Here is a 15,942-nt window from a genome sequence, read left to right as displayed (position 1 = left end):
CATAGGGGTGGCCTGGGGACACCGTGGGGACACAGGGACACCCCTGGGGACACAGGGACAGTGTGGGGACACCATGGGGACACCATAGGGGTGGCCTGGGGACACAGGGACACCCTGGGGACACTCCAGGGACACCCTGGGGACACGGGGACACCATGGGGACACCCTGGGGGTGGCACAGGGACACAATGGGGACATCAGGACACCCTGGGGACACCATAGGGGTGGCCTGAGGACACATGGGCACCATGGGGACACCATGGGGACACTATGGGGACACTATGGGGACACCAGGACACCCTGGGGACACCACAGGGGTGTCCTGGGGTCACATGGGCACCATGGGGACACCAGATGGGTGGCCTGGGGACACCGTGGGGACACAGGGACACCATGGGGACACCATGGGGACACCATGGGGACACCACAGGGGTGGTCTGGGGTCACTGGGACACCCTTGGGGACACCCCAGGGACACCTTGGGAACACGGGGACACCATGGGGACACCATGGGGACACTATGGGGACACCAGGACACCCTGGGGACACCACAGGGGTGGCCTGGGGACACCGTGGGGACACAGGGACAGTGTGGGGACATCATGGGGACACCAGATGGGTGGCCTGGGGACACCGTGGGGACACAGGGACACCCCTGGGGACACAGGGACAGTGTGGGGACACCATGGGGACACCATAGGGGTGGCCTGGGAGCACAGGGACACCCTTGGGGACACCCCAGGGACACCCTGGGGACACTGGGACATCATGGGGACACCATGGGGACACGGGGACATCGTGGGGACACCATAGGGGTGGTCTGGGGTCACTGGGACACCCTTGGGGACACTCCAGGGACACCCTGGGGACACTATGGGGGTGGCCTGGGGACACAGGGACACCCTGGGGACACTCCAGGGACACCTTGCGGACACGGGGACATCATGGGGACACCATGGGGACACCATAGGGGTGGCCTGGGGTCACTGGGACACCCTTGGGGACACGGGGACATCGTGGGGACACCACAGGGGTGGCCTGGGGTCACAGGGACACCCTTGGGGACACCCCAGGGACACCTTGGGGACACGGGGACACCATGGGGACACCATGGGGACACCATGGGGACACCAGGACACCCTGGGGACATCATTGGGGTGTCCTGGGGTCACATGGGCACCATGGGGACACCATGGGGACACTATGGGGACACTATGGGGACACCAGGACACCCTGGGGACACCACAGGGGTGTCCTGGGGTCACATGGGCACCATGGGGACACCAGATGGGTGGCCTGGGGACACAGGGACACCCCAGGGACACCTTGGGGACACCGTGGGGACACCGTGGGGACACAGGGACACCCCAACCGCGGCCCGAGGGCCCCGGGGCCGCCCCGAACGCACCTGGGGCCGCAGCGACCGCCCCGCAGCAGCTCCTGAGGAGAAATGAGGCGCGAAGCCGCCGCAGCGTGGGCTGGGCGGGACCCCGAGGCGCCTCGACCAATGGGAGCGCGGCGCCTCGCCCGCCCAGCCAATGGGAGCGCGGCGCCTCCTCTGCCCAGCCAATGGGAGCGCGGCGGGGCTTTGCGCACGGCCCCAGGGCCGCCCTGAGGGGGCGTTTTGCGCACGGCCCCGGGGGGGTCGCGGCGGGTTCCGCGGGTGATTCCCAGACCCCAAAACCCACCCGATTCACCCCAAAAGGCGCCGCGGTGACGTCAAGCCCCCCTCCCCCACCCGGGGGGGGCCCCCCTCAGCCGCCTGCCTGGCTCGCCTCCCTTTTGGCCAATCAGCACGCGGCTTTCAACCTCCGGGCGGGGCGCTGAGCCAATCAGCGCCGCGCTTGCAATGATGGGGGTGGTTCCCGCCCTTTCCGCGCGGCAGCCAATCAGCGCCGGGGACGGGGCGAGGCGGAACGTTCCAATCCCCCCTCCCGGAGGGGGAGCTGGGGGGGGGGAGACACATGGTGTCTCCCGCCAGGGCGGGGGTGGTGGGGGAGTAGCGTTGTCCCGCCCCCTCTCCGCGTTCATTGGTTAACACGCAAGTCTCGCCGGCGCGGATTGGCGGCGGCGCTCTCGCGAGAGGCGCGGCGCGGCTCTTACCCCGGCGCGGTCCTAAACTCCGCCTCTTCCTGCGGGGCCGAGCGGGGAAGCGGCCGCACGGTCGGTCCCGGGGGCGCTGAGGGGAGCGGGTTTTGGGGGGAATCCCGGCGCTGAGCGGCCGTTTGTGTCCCAAGCAGATGCCGGGGGTGACGGTGAAGGACGTGAACCAGCAGGAGTTCGTCAGGGCGTTGGCCGCGTTCCTGAAGAAGTGAGGGGATGGGGGGGGGGGAACGGGATGGGGGGGGGGGGTGTCCTAAAGGGGTTCCCCGGGTCCTAAAGGGATCCCCATGGTCCTAAAGGGATCCCCATGGTCCTAAAGGGGGTACTCGGGGTCCTAAAGGGGTTTGTGGGGGCTCCCCAGGGTCCTAAAGGGGGTACCCATGGTTCTAATTGGATCCCCATGGTCCTAAAGGGGTTCCTGGGGGCTCCCCAGGGTCCTAAAGGTCTCCCCAAATCCTAAAGGGGCTCCCTGGGGGCTCCCCCATGGTCCTGAAGGGATCCCCATGGTCCTGAAGGGGTTCCCATGGTCCTAAAGGGGCTCCCCGGGGTCCTAAAGGGATCCCCATGGTCCTAAAGGGGGTTCCCAGGGTCCTTAAATGGATCCCCATGGTCCTTAAGGGGTTTGTGGGGGCTCCCCATGGTCCTAAATGGGGTACCCGGGGTCCTTAAGGGGTTCCCCGGGTCCTAAAGGGGTTTGTGGGGGCTCCCCGATGGTCCTAAAGGGGGTTCCAGGGTCCTAAAGGGGTTCCTGGGGGCTCCCCCAGGGTCCTAAAGGGGTTCCCATGGTCCTAAAGGGGGTTCCCAGGGTCCTTAAAGGGATCCCCATGGTCCTAAAGGGGGTTCCCATGGTCCTTAAGGGGTTTGTGGGGGCTCCCCAGGGTCCTAAAGGGGGTACCCGGGGTCCTAAAGGGGGTACCCATGGTTCTAATTGGGTCCCCATTGTCCTAAAGGGGTTCCCAGGGTCCTAAAGGGGGTTCCCATGGTCCTAAAGGGGTTTGTGGGGGCTCCCCAGGGTCCTAAAGGGGGTACCCATGGTTCTAATTGGGTCCCTATTGTCCTAAAGGGGTTCCCATGGTCCTTAAGGGGTTTGTGGGGGCTCCCCAGGGTCCTAAAGGGGGTACCCATGGTTCTAATTGGGTCCCCATTGTCCTAAAGGGGTTCCCATGGTCCTTAAGGGGTTTGTGGGGGCTCCCCAGGGTCCTTAAAGGGATCCCCATGGTCCTAAAGGGGGTACCCGGGGTCCTAAAGGGGTTCCTGGGGGCTCCCCCATGGTCCTAATTGGGTCCCCAGGGTCCTAAAGGGAGCCCCATGGTTCTAATTGAGTCCCTATGGTACTAAAGGGGTTCCTGAGGGCTTCCCCAGGGTCCTAAAGGTCTCCCCAAATCCTAAAGGGGCTCCCTGGGGGCTCCCCCATGGTCCTGAAGGGGTTCCCATGGTCCTAAAGGGGGTACCCGGGGTCCTTAAAGGGATCCCCATGGTCCTAAAGGGGGTTCCCAGGGTCCTTAAAGGGATCCCCATGGTCCTAAAGGGGGTTCTCAGGGTCCTTAAAGGGATCCCCATGGTCCTAAAGGGGGTTCCCAGGGTCCTAAAGGGATCCCCATGGTCCTAAAGGGGGTTCCCGGGGTCCTAAAGGGATCCCCATGGTCCTAAAGGGGTTCCTGGGGGCTCCCCCAGGGTCCTAAAGGGCTCCCTGTGGTTCTAATTGGGTCCCCATGGTCCTAAAGGGGCTCCCTGGGGCTCCCCCAGGGTCCTGATTTGGTCCCCAGGGTCCTAAAGGGGTTCCCCGGGTCCTTAAAGGGATCCCCATGGTCCTAAAGGGGGTACCCGGGGTCCTAAAGGGGTTCCTGGGGGCTCCCCCATGGTCCTAAAGGGAGCCCCATGGTTCTAATTGAGTCCCTATGGTACTAAAGGGGTTCCTGAGGGCTTCCCCAGAGTCCTAAAGGGGGTCCCCATGTTCCTAAAGGGGTTCCTGGGGGCTCCCCCAGGGTCCTAATTTGGTCCCCATGGTCCTAAAGGGGGTTCCAGGGTCCTAAAGGGGCTCCCCGTGGTTCTAATTGGATCCCCATGGTCCTAAAGGGGTTCCTGGGGGCTCCCCAGGGTCCTAAAGGTCTCCCCAAATCCTAAAGGGGCTCCCTGGGGGCTCCCCCATGGTCCTGAAGGGATCCCCATGGTCCTAAAGGGGGTACCCGGGGTCCTTAAAGGGATCCCCATGGTCCTAAAGGGGTTCCTGGGGGCTCCCCCAGGGTCCTAAAGGGGGTTCCAGGGTCTTTAAAGGGATCCCCATGGTCCTAAACGGGGTTCCAGGGTCCTAAAGGGCTCCCCGTGGTTCTAATTGGGTCCCCATGGTCCTAAAGGGGTTCCCTGGGGCTCCCCAGGGTCCTAAAGGGGGTTCCCAGGGTCCTAAAGGGGGTCCCCGTGGTCCTAAAGGGGTTCCTGGGGGCTCCCCCAGGGTCCTAAAGGGCTCCCCGTGGTTCTTATTGGGTTCCCATGGTCCTTAAGGGGTTTCTGGGGCTCCCCCATGGTCCTAAAGGGGCTCCCCATGGCCTCCCCATGTTCCCAAAGGGCTCCCCATGGTCCTAAAGGGGCTCCCCATGGTTTCCCCCCCTCCCAGGTCGGGCAAGCTGAAGGTTCCGGAATGGGCCGACACGGTGAAACTGGCCAAGCACAAGGAGCTGGCGCCGTACGATGAGAACTGGTTCTACACACGGGCCGGTGGGTCACGGGGACACCGGGGGGGACACCGGGGGGGTCCCGGTTACCAGGGGGTTCCCCGTTACTGGGGGGGTTCCCAGTGTTTTACTGGGAATTATTCCCAGTTCTAACCCCCCCCCCATTTCTTGGTTCCCAGTTCCATCCCAGTTCTAATCCCGGTTCCCAGTTCTAATCCCGGTTCCCAGTTCTAATCCCGGTTCCCAGTTCCATCCCAGTTCTAATCCCGGTTCCCAGTTCTAATCCCGGTTCCCAGTTCCAACCCGGTTCTAATCCTGGTTCCCAGTTCTAATCCTGGTTCCTGGTTCTAATCCCGGTTCCCTGTTCCATTCCCGGGTCTAATCCTGGTTCCCAGTTCCATCCCAGTTCTAATCCTGGTTCCCAGTTCCAATCCCGGTTCTAATCCTGGTTCCCAGTTCCAATCCCGGTTCTAATCCTGGTTCCCAGTTCCAACCCCGGTTCTAATCCTGGTTCCTGGTTCTAATCCCGGTTCCCAGTTCCATTCCCGGGTCTAATCCCGGTTCCCAGTTCCATTCCAGTTCTAATCCTGGTTCCCAGTTCCAACCCCCGGTTCTAATCCTGGTTCTAATCCCGGTTCCCAGTTCCATTCCCGAGTGTAATCCTGGTTCCCAGTTCCATTCCAGTTCTAATCCTGGTTCCCAGTTCCAATCCCGGTTCTAATCCTGGTTCCCGGTTCTAATCCTGGTTCCCAGTTCCATCCCAGTTCTAATCCTGGTTCCCAGTTCTAATCCTGGTTCCCAGTTCCGTTCCAGTTCTAATCCTGGTTCCCGGTTCTAACCCTGGTTCCCAGTTCCAATCCCGGTTCTAATCCTGGTTCCCACCTCTAATCCTGGTTCCCGGTTCCCAGTTCCATCCCAGTTCTAACCCTGGTTCCCAGTTCCATCCCAGTTCCCACATACAGGGGGGTTCCCCACTTGTAACCCCCCCGTACAGGGGGGTTTTCGGGTTCCAACCCCCCCGTACAGGGGGGTCCCCGAGTTCTAACGCCGTGTTTGTGCCCCCCCGCAGCGTTGGGCGCCCTGACCTCGCTCCACCGGGGGGGTTCCCAGTTCTAACCCAGTGTACAGGGGGGTTCCCCACTTCCAACCCCCCCGTACAGGGGGGTTTTCAGGTTCCACCCCCCCGGTACAGGGGGGTCCCCCAGTTCTAACACCGTGTTTCTGTCCCCCTGCAGCGTATGGGGGGGATTCCCAGTTCTAACCCAGTGTACAGGGGGGTTCCCCACTTCCAACCCCCCCGTACAGGGGGGTTTTCAGGTTCCACCCCCCCCGTACAGGGGGGTCCCCCAGTTCTAACGCCCTGTTTGTGTCCCCCCGCAGCGTATGGGGGGGATTCCCAGTTCTAACCCAGTGTACAGGGGGGTTCCCCACTTCCAACCCCCCCGTACAGGGGGGTTTTCGGGTTCCACCCTCCCCGTACAGGGGGGTCCCCCAGTTCTAACACCCTGTTTGTGTCCCCCCGCAGCGTCGGCCGCGCGTCACCTGTACCTGCGCGGCGGCGCTGGCTCCGGCGCCCTGACCGCGGTCTACGGGGGGCGGCAGCGCCGCGGCGTCCGGCCCAGCCGCTTCAGCCGCGGCTCCGGTTCGGTGGCGCGCCGGGTGCTGCAGGCGCTCGAGGGGCTGCGCATGGTGGAGAGAGACCAGGACGGGTCAGTTTCGGGGCTAAAAACGCCTTTTTTGGGGCTTTGATGGGGCTTTATGGCTTTGTTTTCCCTTTTATGGGGCGTTATGGGGTGATTTGGGGGGGCTGGGGGTGGAAAATCCCTTGGTTTGCCCTTTAAAATCCTTGGTTTTCCCTTTAAAATCCTTGGTTTTCCCTTTAAAATCCTTGGTTTTCCATTTAAAATCTGGTTTTCCCGCCAAAAATATCCCCCTCAGGTTTTTCCCGCCAAAAATATCCCCCTCAGGTTTTTCCCGCCAAAAATATCCTCCTCAGTTTTTCCCGCCAAAAATATCCCCCCCCCAGTGTTTTTCCCGCCAAAAATGCCCCTCAATTTTTCCCGCCAAAAATCCCCAGTTTTCCCCTGCCAAAAATCCCCCTTTTTTGCCCCAAAAATCCACATTTCCCACCCCAAAATCCCCGATTTTTGCCCCCAAAGATCCCTTTTTCCCCCCCCAAAAAATCCCCGTTTTCCCTCTCAAAAAATTCCCCAATTTCCCCCCTAAAAATCATCATTTTTACCTCCAAAAAATCCCCATTTCCCCCCCAAAAATCCTCAACTTCTTCCCCCCAAATCCACATTTTTCACCCCAAAAAATTCCCCAATTTTCCCACCAAAATTCCCCAATTTTTACCTCACAAAAATCATCATTTTTACCTCACAAAAATCATCATTTTTACCTCACAAAAATCCCCATTTTCCCCCCAAAGTTCCTCAATTTCTTCCCCCAAAATCCACATTTTTCGCCCCAAAAAATCCCCCCATTTTCCCGCCAAAATTCCCCAATTTTTACCTCAAAAAAATCATCATTTTTACCTCACAAAAATCCCCATTTTCCCCAAAAAAAATCCTCAATTTCTCCCCCCAAAATCCACATTTTTCTCCCCAAAATTTCCCTCAGTTTTCCCACCAAAATTCCCCAATTTTTACCTCACAAAAATCATCATTTTTACCTCCAAAAAATCCCCATTTTGCCCCCAAAAAATCCTCAATTTCTTCCCCCCAAATCCACGTATTTTGCCCCAAAAAATTCCTTCAATTTTCCCTCCCGAAATTCCCCTGTTTTCCCCAAAAAATTCCCCAATTTTCCCACCAAAATTCCCCAATTTTTACCTCAAAAAAATCATCATTTTTACCTCACAAAAACCCCCATTTTCCCAAAAAAAATCCGCAATTTCTTCCCCCAAAATCCCCACTTTTCACCCCCAAAAATTCCCCAATTTTCACCTCAAAAAAATCATCATTTTTACCTCACAAAAATCCCCATTTTCCCCCCAAAAATCTGCAGTTTCTTCCCCCAAAATCCACATTTTTCACCCCAAAAAATTACCATTTTTCCCACAAAAAAATCCCCCTTTTTTGCCCAAAAAATCCCCATTTTCCCCCAAAAAATTCCTCCATTTCTTCCCCCAAAATCCACATTTTTTGCCCCAAAATTTCCCTCAGTTTTCCCACCAAAATTCCCCAACTTTTACCTCACAAAAATCATCATTTTTACCTCACAAAAATCATCATTTTTACCTCACAAAAATCATCATTTTTACCTCACAAAAATCATCATTTTTACCTCACAAAAATCCCCATTTTCCCCAAAAAAAATCCTCAATTTCTCCCCCCAAAATCCACATTTTTCGCCCCAAAGAATTCCCCAATTTTTACCTCAAAAAAATCGTCATTTTTACCTCAAAAAAATCCCCATTTTCCCCCCAAAAAATCCTCAATTTCTTCCCCCCAAATTCCCAATTTTTACCTCACAAAAATCATCATTTTTACCTCACAAAAATCATCATTTTTACCTCACAAAAATCATCATTTTTACCTCACAAAAATCCCCATTTTCCCCCCAAAAAATCCTCAATTTCTTCCCCCAAAATCCACGTTTTTCGCCCCAAACCCCCCCCCAATTTTCCCGCCAAAAAACCCCGATTTTCCCGCCTTTTTGCCCTCAACGTCCCATTTCTTGCCGACTGACCCATTTTCCCCGTTTTTCGCCCCATTTTCCAGGGGGCGCAAACTGACCCCCCAGGGCCAGCGCGACTTGGACCGAATCGCCGGGCAGGTGCGTTTTGGGGCAAATTCCTGCGATTTTGGGCAAAACCCCCCGCGGTCGGGGATTTTTTGGGGGTTTTTTTTGCCCATTTTTGGGGGGTTTTGCCCAATTTTGGGGGTTTTTGCCTCGTTTTCAGGTGGCGGCCGCCAGCAAGAAGCACTGATGAGCCAATAAAGGATTTGAACGATGGTTTTGGGGTGAAATGAGCCAAAAATGGGGAGAAATGGGCCCGAAATGGGGAGAAATGGGCCCGAAATGGGGAGAAATGGGCCCGAAATGGGGAGAAATGGCCCCAAAATGGGGGGAAATGGACCCAAAATGGGGGGAAATGGACCCAAAATGGGGGGAAATTGACTTAAAATGGGGAGAAATGGCCCCAAAATGGGGAGAAATGGCCCCAAAATGGGGGGAAATGGACCCAAAATGGGGAAAATTGACTTAAAATGGGGATAAATGGACCCAAAATGAGGGAAAATGGACCCAAAATGGTGAGAAATTGACTTAAAATGGGGGGAAATGGCCCCAAAATGGGGGGAAATGGCCCCAAAATGGGGGGAAATGGCCCCAAAATGGGGGAAATTGACTTAAAATGGGGAGAAATTGGCTCAAAATGAGGGAAAATTGACTTCACCATGGCCCCCGGCGGCCAAATAGTGAGCCATAGGGGGCAATGTGGCTGCCAAATAGTGAGCCTTGGGGGGCGATGGGGCTGCCAGATAGTGAGCTATAGGGGGCAATGGGGCTGCCAAATAGTGAGCCTTGGGGTCTATGGGGCTGCCAGATAGTGAACGGGATGAACAAAACCCAACCGGGAGCCCCAAACTGCTCGTTTCCCCCCCATTTGCCTCGGTGCAACATCACTTCCGGTCCCCCTGGGCGCCTCGGTGCCACCTCTAAACCTCCCCCTCCCTGCCCCCGCGACCCCGAACTTTGGTTCCGCCCCCAACTTTTTGGTCCCCCCCCGAACTCCTGGGTCCCTCGGAGCCATGGGGGGCAATGGGGCTGCCAAATAGTGAGTCTTGGGGGGCTATGGGGCTGCCAAATAGTGAGCCTTGGGGGGCAATGGGGCTGCCAAATAGTGAGTCTTGGGGGGCTATGGGGCTGCCAAATAGTGAGTCTTGGGGGGCTATGGGGCTGCCAGATAGTGAGCCTTGGGGGGCAATGGGGCTGCCAGATAGTGAGCTATAGAGGGCACCTTGTTCAAGTGCCGGCTCCCGAACTCCTGGGTCCCCTCCCGAATTCCTGGGTCCCTCCCGAACTCCTGGGTCCCTCCCCTGAACTCCTGGGTCCTCCCCTATAATCCCTTTCCCGAACTCCTGGGTCCCCTCTAACCCCGCCCCTTCCCCTCCCCCAGATGTCGCCGTTCCCGCCAATCTCCGCTGCGGGATCCAGGATGACGCCGTTTAGCCCCGCCCACAGACGCTGGACACGCCCCCTCCCGCACTCCTGGGTCCCTCCCGCACTCCTGGGTCCCTCCCGCACTCCTGGGTCCCCTCCCGCACTCCTGGGTCCCTCCCTTGAACTTCAATAAACGAACGGGATGAACAAAACCCAACTGGGAGCCCCAAACCGCTCGTTTCCCCCCCATGTGCCTCGGTGCAACATCACTTCCGGTCCCCCCGGGCGCCTCGGTGCCACCTCTAAACCTCCCCCTCCCTGCCCCCGCGACCCCGAACTTTGGTTCCGCCCCCAACTTTTTGGTTCCGCCCCCAACTTTTTGGTTCAACCCCGAACTCCTGGGTCCCCTCCCGAACTCCTGGGTCCTTCCCGACCTCCTGGGTCCCCCCCCCCAAATCAATCAGACTCCGCCCCCTTGTTCCACCACAACCGTTTATTGGCCTCTGTGATTGGGGGGGAGGGGCCATTTGGGGGCGGGGCTTGTTTGCCATCTCCCCCCCTTTAGAGGAGGGGCCAGAGCAGCAGGGGGAGGAGCCACGAGGCCCCGCCCACGGGGTGGCCCCGCCCCACCGGCCCCTTGGTGCCGCCCTTGCCCTCCATGGGGCGCCCGGCTCTCCCGGCAGCCATCTTGTCCCCGGTGGCCATCTTGGCGCTGACGTCACCGCTGACGTCACCGTCGGCCTTGCTGACGTCACCATTCGCCCCATTGACGCTCCCATTGACCCCGGCGGCCATATTGACTTTGGTCTTGTCACCATTGATGCTTCCGTTGACCCCTATGACGTCACTGTTGACCCTGATGACATCACCGTTGACCCCAGTGACATCACTGTTGACCCCACTGATGCTTCCATTGACCCCCTTGACATCACCGTTGACCCCTATGATGTCACCGTTGACCCTGTTGACACTTCCATTGACCTTGATGACATCACCATTGACTTTGATGACATCACCATTGCCGCCGGCGGCCATATTGGCGTCATCCTTCCCACCATTGACGTCACCATTGACATCACCGTTGACCCCGACGTTGCTTCCGTTGACCTTGATGACATCACCATTGACTTTGACGACATCACCATTGCCCCCGGCGGCCATCTTGGCGCCGTCCTTCCCACCATTGACGTCACCGTTGACGCTTCCATTGACCTTGATGACATCACCATTGACCTTGATGACATCACCGCCGCCCCCGGCGGCCATCTTGGCGTCATCCTTCCCACCGTTGACATCACCGTTGACCCTGATGACATCACCGTTGACCCCGCCGACGTCACCGTTGCCGCCCCCGCCCCCGGCGGCCATCTTGGCGCGGGTGGCGGCCATCTTGGGCGCGGCCGTGGGGGCGTGGCCGTGGGGGAGGAGCTGCAGGCGGGGCCGCTGGGGGTCGAAGAGGCCGCCATGGGCCCCATTGCAGAGGTCGCCGTGGCAACAGGAGCCGCTCAGCGCCGCGTCCCCGTCCCCCCGCGCCGAATCGGAGCAGTTGGCGCCGCGGGCGCAGCCGCGAACCTCCCGCCACAGCCGCCGGCCGCCTGGGGGAGGGGAGGGGCGGGGGGGGGCGGGGCGTCACCCACAGGCCACGCCCACCCCCCATGGGGGGAGTTAGCCCCGCCCACACACACACCCCCCCCCCATTATAGGGTGGGAATTGGGGCTCCCACAGGCGCCAATAGGCCGCACTGGGTTGCCATGGCGACCAAGAGGCCACGCCCCCATCAGTGGCGGCCAATGGGGTCAGTTGGCCCCGCCCCCTTCTCCATAGGGCGGGAATTGGGGCCTGTGGGGTCGCCATGGCAACCACTAGGCCCTGCATGGTTGCCATGGCGACCAATAGGCCCCTGCATGGTTGCCATGGCGACCAATAGGCCGCACTGGGTTGCCATGGCGACCAATAGACCCTCCATGGTTACCATGGCGACCAATAGGCCCCCGCATGGTTACCATGGCGACCAATAGGCCGCACTGGGTCACCATGGCAACCACCCCCCCCACTTAGGACCCCATAGCAACCCCCAGGCCCCGCCCCCTCCCTCCCATTGGCTCCCGCCCCCCGCCGCCGCGCTCCCATAGGCTCCCCCGCCGCGCCCGGCCCCGCCCCCCGGCCCCCATTGGCCGTACCCAGGGCGAGGGAGGCGTTGCCATGGAAACAGGCGTCCTGGTCCCCGGCGCATTCCACCACCAGGGGGGGGTCGCAGGGGCCGTCGTCCGGGCAACCGAAACAGCGCAGCCCATTGGGCGGGGACGGGGTGGGCGGGGCTGGGGGCGGGGCCGGGGACACGCGTGACCCCACTGACCCCCATTGATCCCATTGACCCCATTAACTCCCATTGACCCCCATTGACCCCATTGATCCCCATTGATCCCCACTGACCCCCCATTGACCCCATTGACCCCATTGACTCCCATTGACCCCCATTGATCCCCATTGATTCCATTGACCCCCATTGATCCCCATTGATCCCCATTGACCCCATTGACCCCCATTGACCCCATTGATCCCCATTGATTCCATTGACCCCCATTGATCCCCATTGACCCCATTGACCCCCATTGACCCCCATTGACCCCCATTGATCCCCATTGACCCCCATTGACCCCCATTGATTCCCATTGACCCCATTGACCCCCATTGACCCCCATTGACCCCCATTGGCTCCCATTGACCCCCATTGACCCCATTGACCCCCATTGACCCCATTGACTCCCATTGACCCCATTGACCCCCATTGACCCCCATTGATCCCCATTGACCCCCATTGACCCCCATTGATTCCCATTGACCCCATTGACCCCCATTGACCCCATTGACCCCCATTGGCTCCCATTGACCCCCATTGACCCCATTGACCCCTATTGACCCCATTGACTCCCATTGACCCCATTGACCCCCATTGACCCCCATTGATTCCCATTGACCCCCATTGACTCCCATTGACCCCATTGACCCCATTGACCCCATTGACCCCCATTGACCCCATTGATTCCCATTGATCCCCACTGACCCCCCATTGACCCCATTGATCCCCATTGATTCCCATTGACCCCCATTGACTCCCATTGACCCCCATTGACTCCCATTGACCCCCATTGATCCCATTCACCCCCATTCTATCCCATTGACCCCATTAACCCTTATTACCCCCTTGCCCCGCCCACTTCCGGTGCGTACCGACGTCGGGCAACGCCTCTTCCTGCCCGAGCGGAAGTTCCGCGTTGCAGCCCCGCCCCTCCCGGCAGTGGCGCCGGCGGGAAAACAGCACGAGCCCGGCCAGCTGCAGCGCGCGGGCGTGGCTTCCGGGCTGGCCCCGCCCACAGCCCCGCCCCCCCAGCCAGAACCGCCCGTGGCCTGCGGGAGGGACCCAGGAGTTCGGGAGGGACCCAAATAGGGGACCCAGGAGTTCGGGGGGGACCCAGGAGTGCCCCAAGGGACCCAAATAGGGGACCCAGGAGTTCAGGAGGGACCCAGGAGTGCCCCAGGGACCCAGGAGTTCGGGACCCACAGGATGCGAGACCCATAGAATAAGGGACCCAGGAGTTCGGGACCCACAGGATGAGGGACCCAGGTGTTCGGGACCCATAGAATAAGGGACCCAGGAGTTCGGGACCCACAGGATACGGGACCCATAGAATAAGGGACCCAGGAGTCCGGGAGGGACCCAGGAGTGCCCCAGGGACCCAGGCATCCAGGCCCCATAGAAGGGACCCAGGCGTCTGGGGGACCCCCCCATCCCCCCCCTTATATGGGACCCAGGGGTCCAGCCCCACACCCCCCATAGGGGACCCAGGCGTCCGGGCCCCCCGGAAGGGACCCAGGCGTCCGGGACTCACTCCAGGCCACGGCCCCCAGGGCCTCGACGCAGACGTCACTTCCTGTGGGGCAGGAGACGAGTTCGGCCCCACGGCAGCTCCCGGCGTCCGACCCACAGTGCAGGCACTGCAGCCCCATGGCGCCTGCCCCATAGATTGACCCATAGAGTGACCATAGAGACCCATAGAGACACATAGAGACCCATAGAGTGACCATAGAGACACATAGAGACACATAGAGTGACCATAGAGACCCATAGAGTGACCATAGAGACTCATAGAGACCCATAGAGTGACCATAGAGACACATAGAGACCCATAGAGACCCATAGAGTGACCATAGAGACCCATAGAGTGACCATAGAGTGACCATAGAGACACATAGAGACCCATAGAGTGACCATAGAGACACATAGAGACACATAGAGTGACCATAGAGTGACCATAGAGACCCATAGAGTGACCATAGAGTGACCATAGAGACACATAGAGACACATAGAGTGACCATAGAGACACATAGAGACCCATAGAGTGACCATAGAGACACATAGAGACACATAGAGACCCATAGAGTGACCATAGAGTGACCATAGAGACCCATAGAGTGACCATAGAGTGGCCATAGAGACACATAGAGACCCATAGAGTGACCATAGAGACCCATAGAGTGACCATAGAGTGACCATAGAGACCCATAGAGTGACCATAGAGACACATAGAGACACATAGAGTGACCATAGAGACACATGGAGACGCATAGAGACCCATAGAGACCCATAGACACCGACCCACAGCGCAGGCACTGCAGCCCCATAGAGCCTGCCCCATAGATTGACCCATAGAGAGCCATAGAGTGACCATAGAGACACATGGAGACCCATAGAGACACATAGAGTGACCATAGAGACACATGGAGACCCATAGAAACACATAGAGTGACCATAGAGACACATAGAGTGACCATAGAGACCCATAGATACCGACCCATAGAGAGATACAGACCCATAGATACCGCCCCATAGATATAGACCCAGGGATCCTGCCCCATAGAGCCCTGGTACCCACCCAGCCCCACAAATGCCCCATAAGTCCCTCAGCCCCACAAGTGCCCAGCCCCCCAAGCCCCCAGCCCCACACCTGCCCCCCAAGTGCCCCACATGTCCCCCAGCCCCCCAAGTTCCCCCCAGCTCCCCAAGTGCCCCATAAGTCCCCCAAGTCCTCAGCCCCCCACCTGCCACACAAGTGCCCCACATGTCCCTCAGCCCCACAAGTGCCCCATAAGTCCCTCAGCCCCACAAGTGCCCCATAGGTCCCCAGCCCCCCAAGTCCCACCTGGCAGCAGCAGCAGCAGCAGCCGCAGCCCCCCCGGCGCTCCCCCCACGTCCCGGCCCCACATCGCGGCTGTTCCGTGGGGCGCGGCCGCCGCCCCCACTTATGGGCGCGGGAATCGGGCGGGGCGGGGGCGGGGCCGCCGGGGGGGGACCCGCCCCATAGGGGTCAATGACCCACGGAGCCAGACCCATAGGTCCTGCCCCATAGATCCTGCCCCATAGAGCTGCCCCCACAACCCTGCCCCATAGATCCTGCCCCATAGAGCTGTGCTATAGCCCAGCCCCATAGATCCTGCCCCATAGAGCTGTGCTATAGCCCAGACCCATAGATCCTGCCCCATAGAGCTGTGCTATAGCCCAGGCCCATAGATCCTGTCCCATAGATCCTGCCCCATAGAGCTGTACTATAGCCCAGCCCCATAGATCCTGCCCCATAGAGCTTTACTATAGCCCAACCCCATAGAGCCACCCCAGAACCCTGCCCCATAGATCTGCCCCATAGCTCTGCCCTACAGATCCCTGACACCCCCCTGCCCCATAGATCCACCCCACAGATCCACCCAATAGCTCTGCCCCATAGATCTCTCCTCTACTCCTGGTCCCATAGATCTGCCCCATAGATCCCTGCCACCCCCTCCGCCCCATAGATTCGCCCCATAAATCTGCCCCATAGATTCGCCCCATAGTTCTGCCCCACAGCACAGGCCCATGAATCAACCCCATAAACCTGCCCCACAGCTCCTGCCCCATAGATCTGCCCCATAACCCACCCCCATAGACCCAAATCCCAGCCCCATAGATCCCCCCCCACCCCCCAGCCCTGACTCACCCCCCAAGTGACTCACCCCATAGCGGGGGG

The 15,942-nt window shown here is 59.3% G+C and overlaps 2 protein-coding genes across 4 annotated transcripts; one reads left to right on the top strand and one right to left on the bottom strand.

The window, feature by feature from the left end:
* The first annotated feature begins 2,081 nt into the window (after positions 1-2,081).
* On the top strand, positions 2,082-8,732 carry RPS19 (ribosomal protein S19). Its single transcript, XM_082077171.1, has 6 exons — positions 2,082-2,163; positions 2,241-2,311; positions 4,715-4,815; positions 6,298-6,481; positions 8,498-8,552; positions 8,680-8,732. Exons 2-6 carry the CDS (start codon positions 2,241-2,243, stop codon positions 8,704-8,706), a joined length of 438 nt encoding a protein of 145 aa, XP_081933297.1. The 5' UTR covers positions 2,082-2,163; the 3' UTR covers positions 8,707-8,732.
* A 1,635-nt stretch (positions 8,733-10,367) lies between these two features.
* On the bottom strand, positions 10,368-13,892 carry LYPD3 (LY6/PLAUR domain containing 3). Of its 3 annotated transcripts, none has more exons than XM_082077173.1 (5): positions 13,773-13,892; positions 13,114-13,290; positions 12,063-12,200; positions 11,187-11,476; positions 10,368-11,093 (listed from the first exon to the last, which is right to left on the bottom strand). In XM_082077173.1, exons 1-5 carry the CDS (start codon positions 13,888-13,890, stop codon positions 10,443-10,445), a joined length of 1,374 nt encoding a protein of 457 aa, XP_081933299.1. In that variant the 5' UTR covers positions 13,891-13,892; the 3' UTR covers positions 10,368-10,442. The 3 variants fall into 3 exon arrangements, with proteins under 3 accessions (XP_081933299.1, XP_081933300.1, XP_081933298.1); XM_082077174.1 differs by having other exon boundaries at positions 10,368-10,972; positions 11,192-11,476; XM_082077172.1 differs by having other exon boundaries at positions 10,368-11,476.
* Positions 13,893-15,942: the final 2,050 nt, after the last annotated feature.

The sequence above is a fragment of the Streptopelia decaocto genome, assembly GCF_964273445.1.
Source record: "Streptopelia decaocto genome assembly, contig: HAP1_SCAFFOLD_1672, whole genome shotgun sequence".
In the NCBI taxonomy this organism is placed as follows: Eukaryota; Metazoa; Chordata; class Aves; order Columbiformes; family Columbidae; genus Streptopelia; species Streptopelia decaocto.
This window is presented reverse-complemented; position numbering and strand designations above follow the sequence as displayed.

Coding starts and splice junctions, on each gene's coding strand:
- RPS19 (XM_082077171.1), top strand. CDS start 2,241: ATGCCGGGGGTGACGGTGAAGGACGTGAACCAGCAGGAGTTCGTCAGG. Junction 2,312..4,714: donor TTGGCCGCGTTCCTGAAGAA/GTGAGGGGATGG, acceptor CCCCCCTCCCAG/GTCGGGCAAGCTGAAGGTTC. Junction 8,553..8,679: donor TGGACCGAATCGCCGGGCAG/GTGCGTTTTGGG, acceptor CCTCGTTTTCAG/GTGGCGGCCGCCAGCAAGAA.
- LYPD3 (XM_082077172.1), bottom strand. CDS start 13,890: ATGGGGCTGCAGTGCCTGCACTGTGGGTCGGACGCCGGGAGCTGCCGT. Junction 13,291..13,772: donor CCTGGGGGCCGTGGCCTGGA/GTGAGTCCCGGA, acceptor TCCCTCCCGCAG/GCCACGGGCGGTTCTGGCTG. Junction 11,477..12,062: donor CAACGCCTCCCTCGCCCTGG/GTACGGCCAATG, acceptor CCCCTCCCCCAG/GCGGCCGGCGGCTGTGGCGG.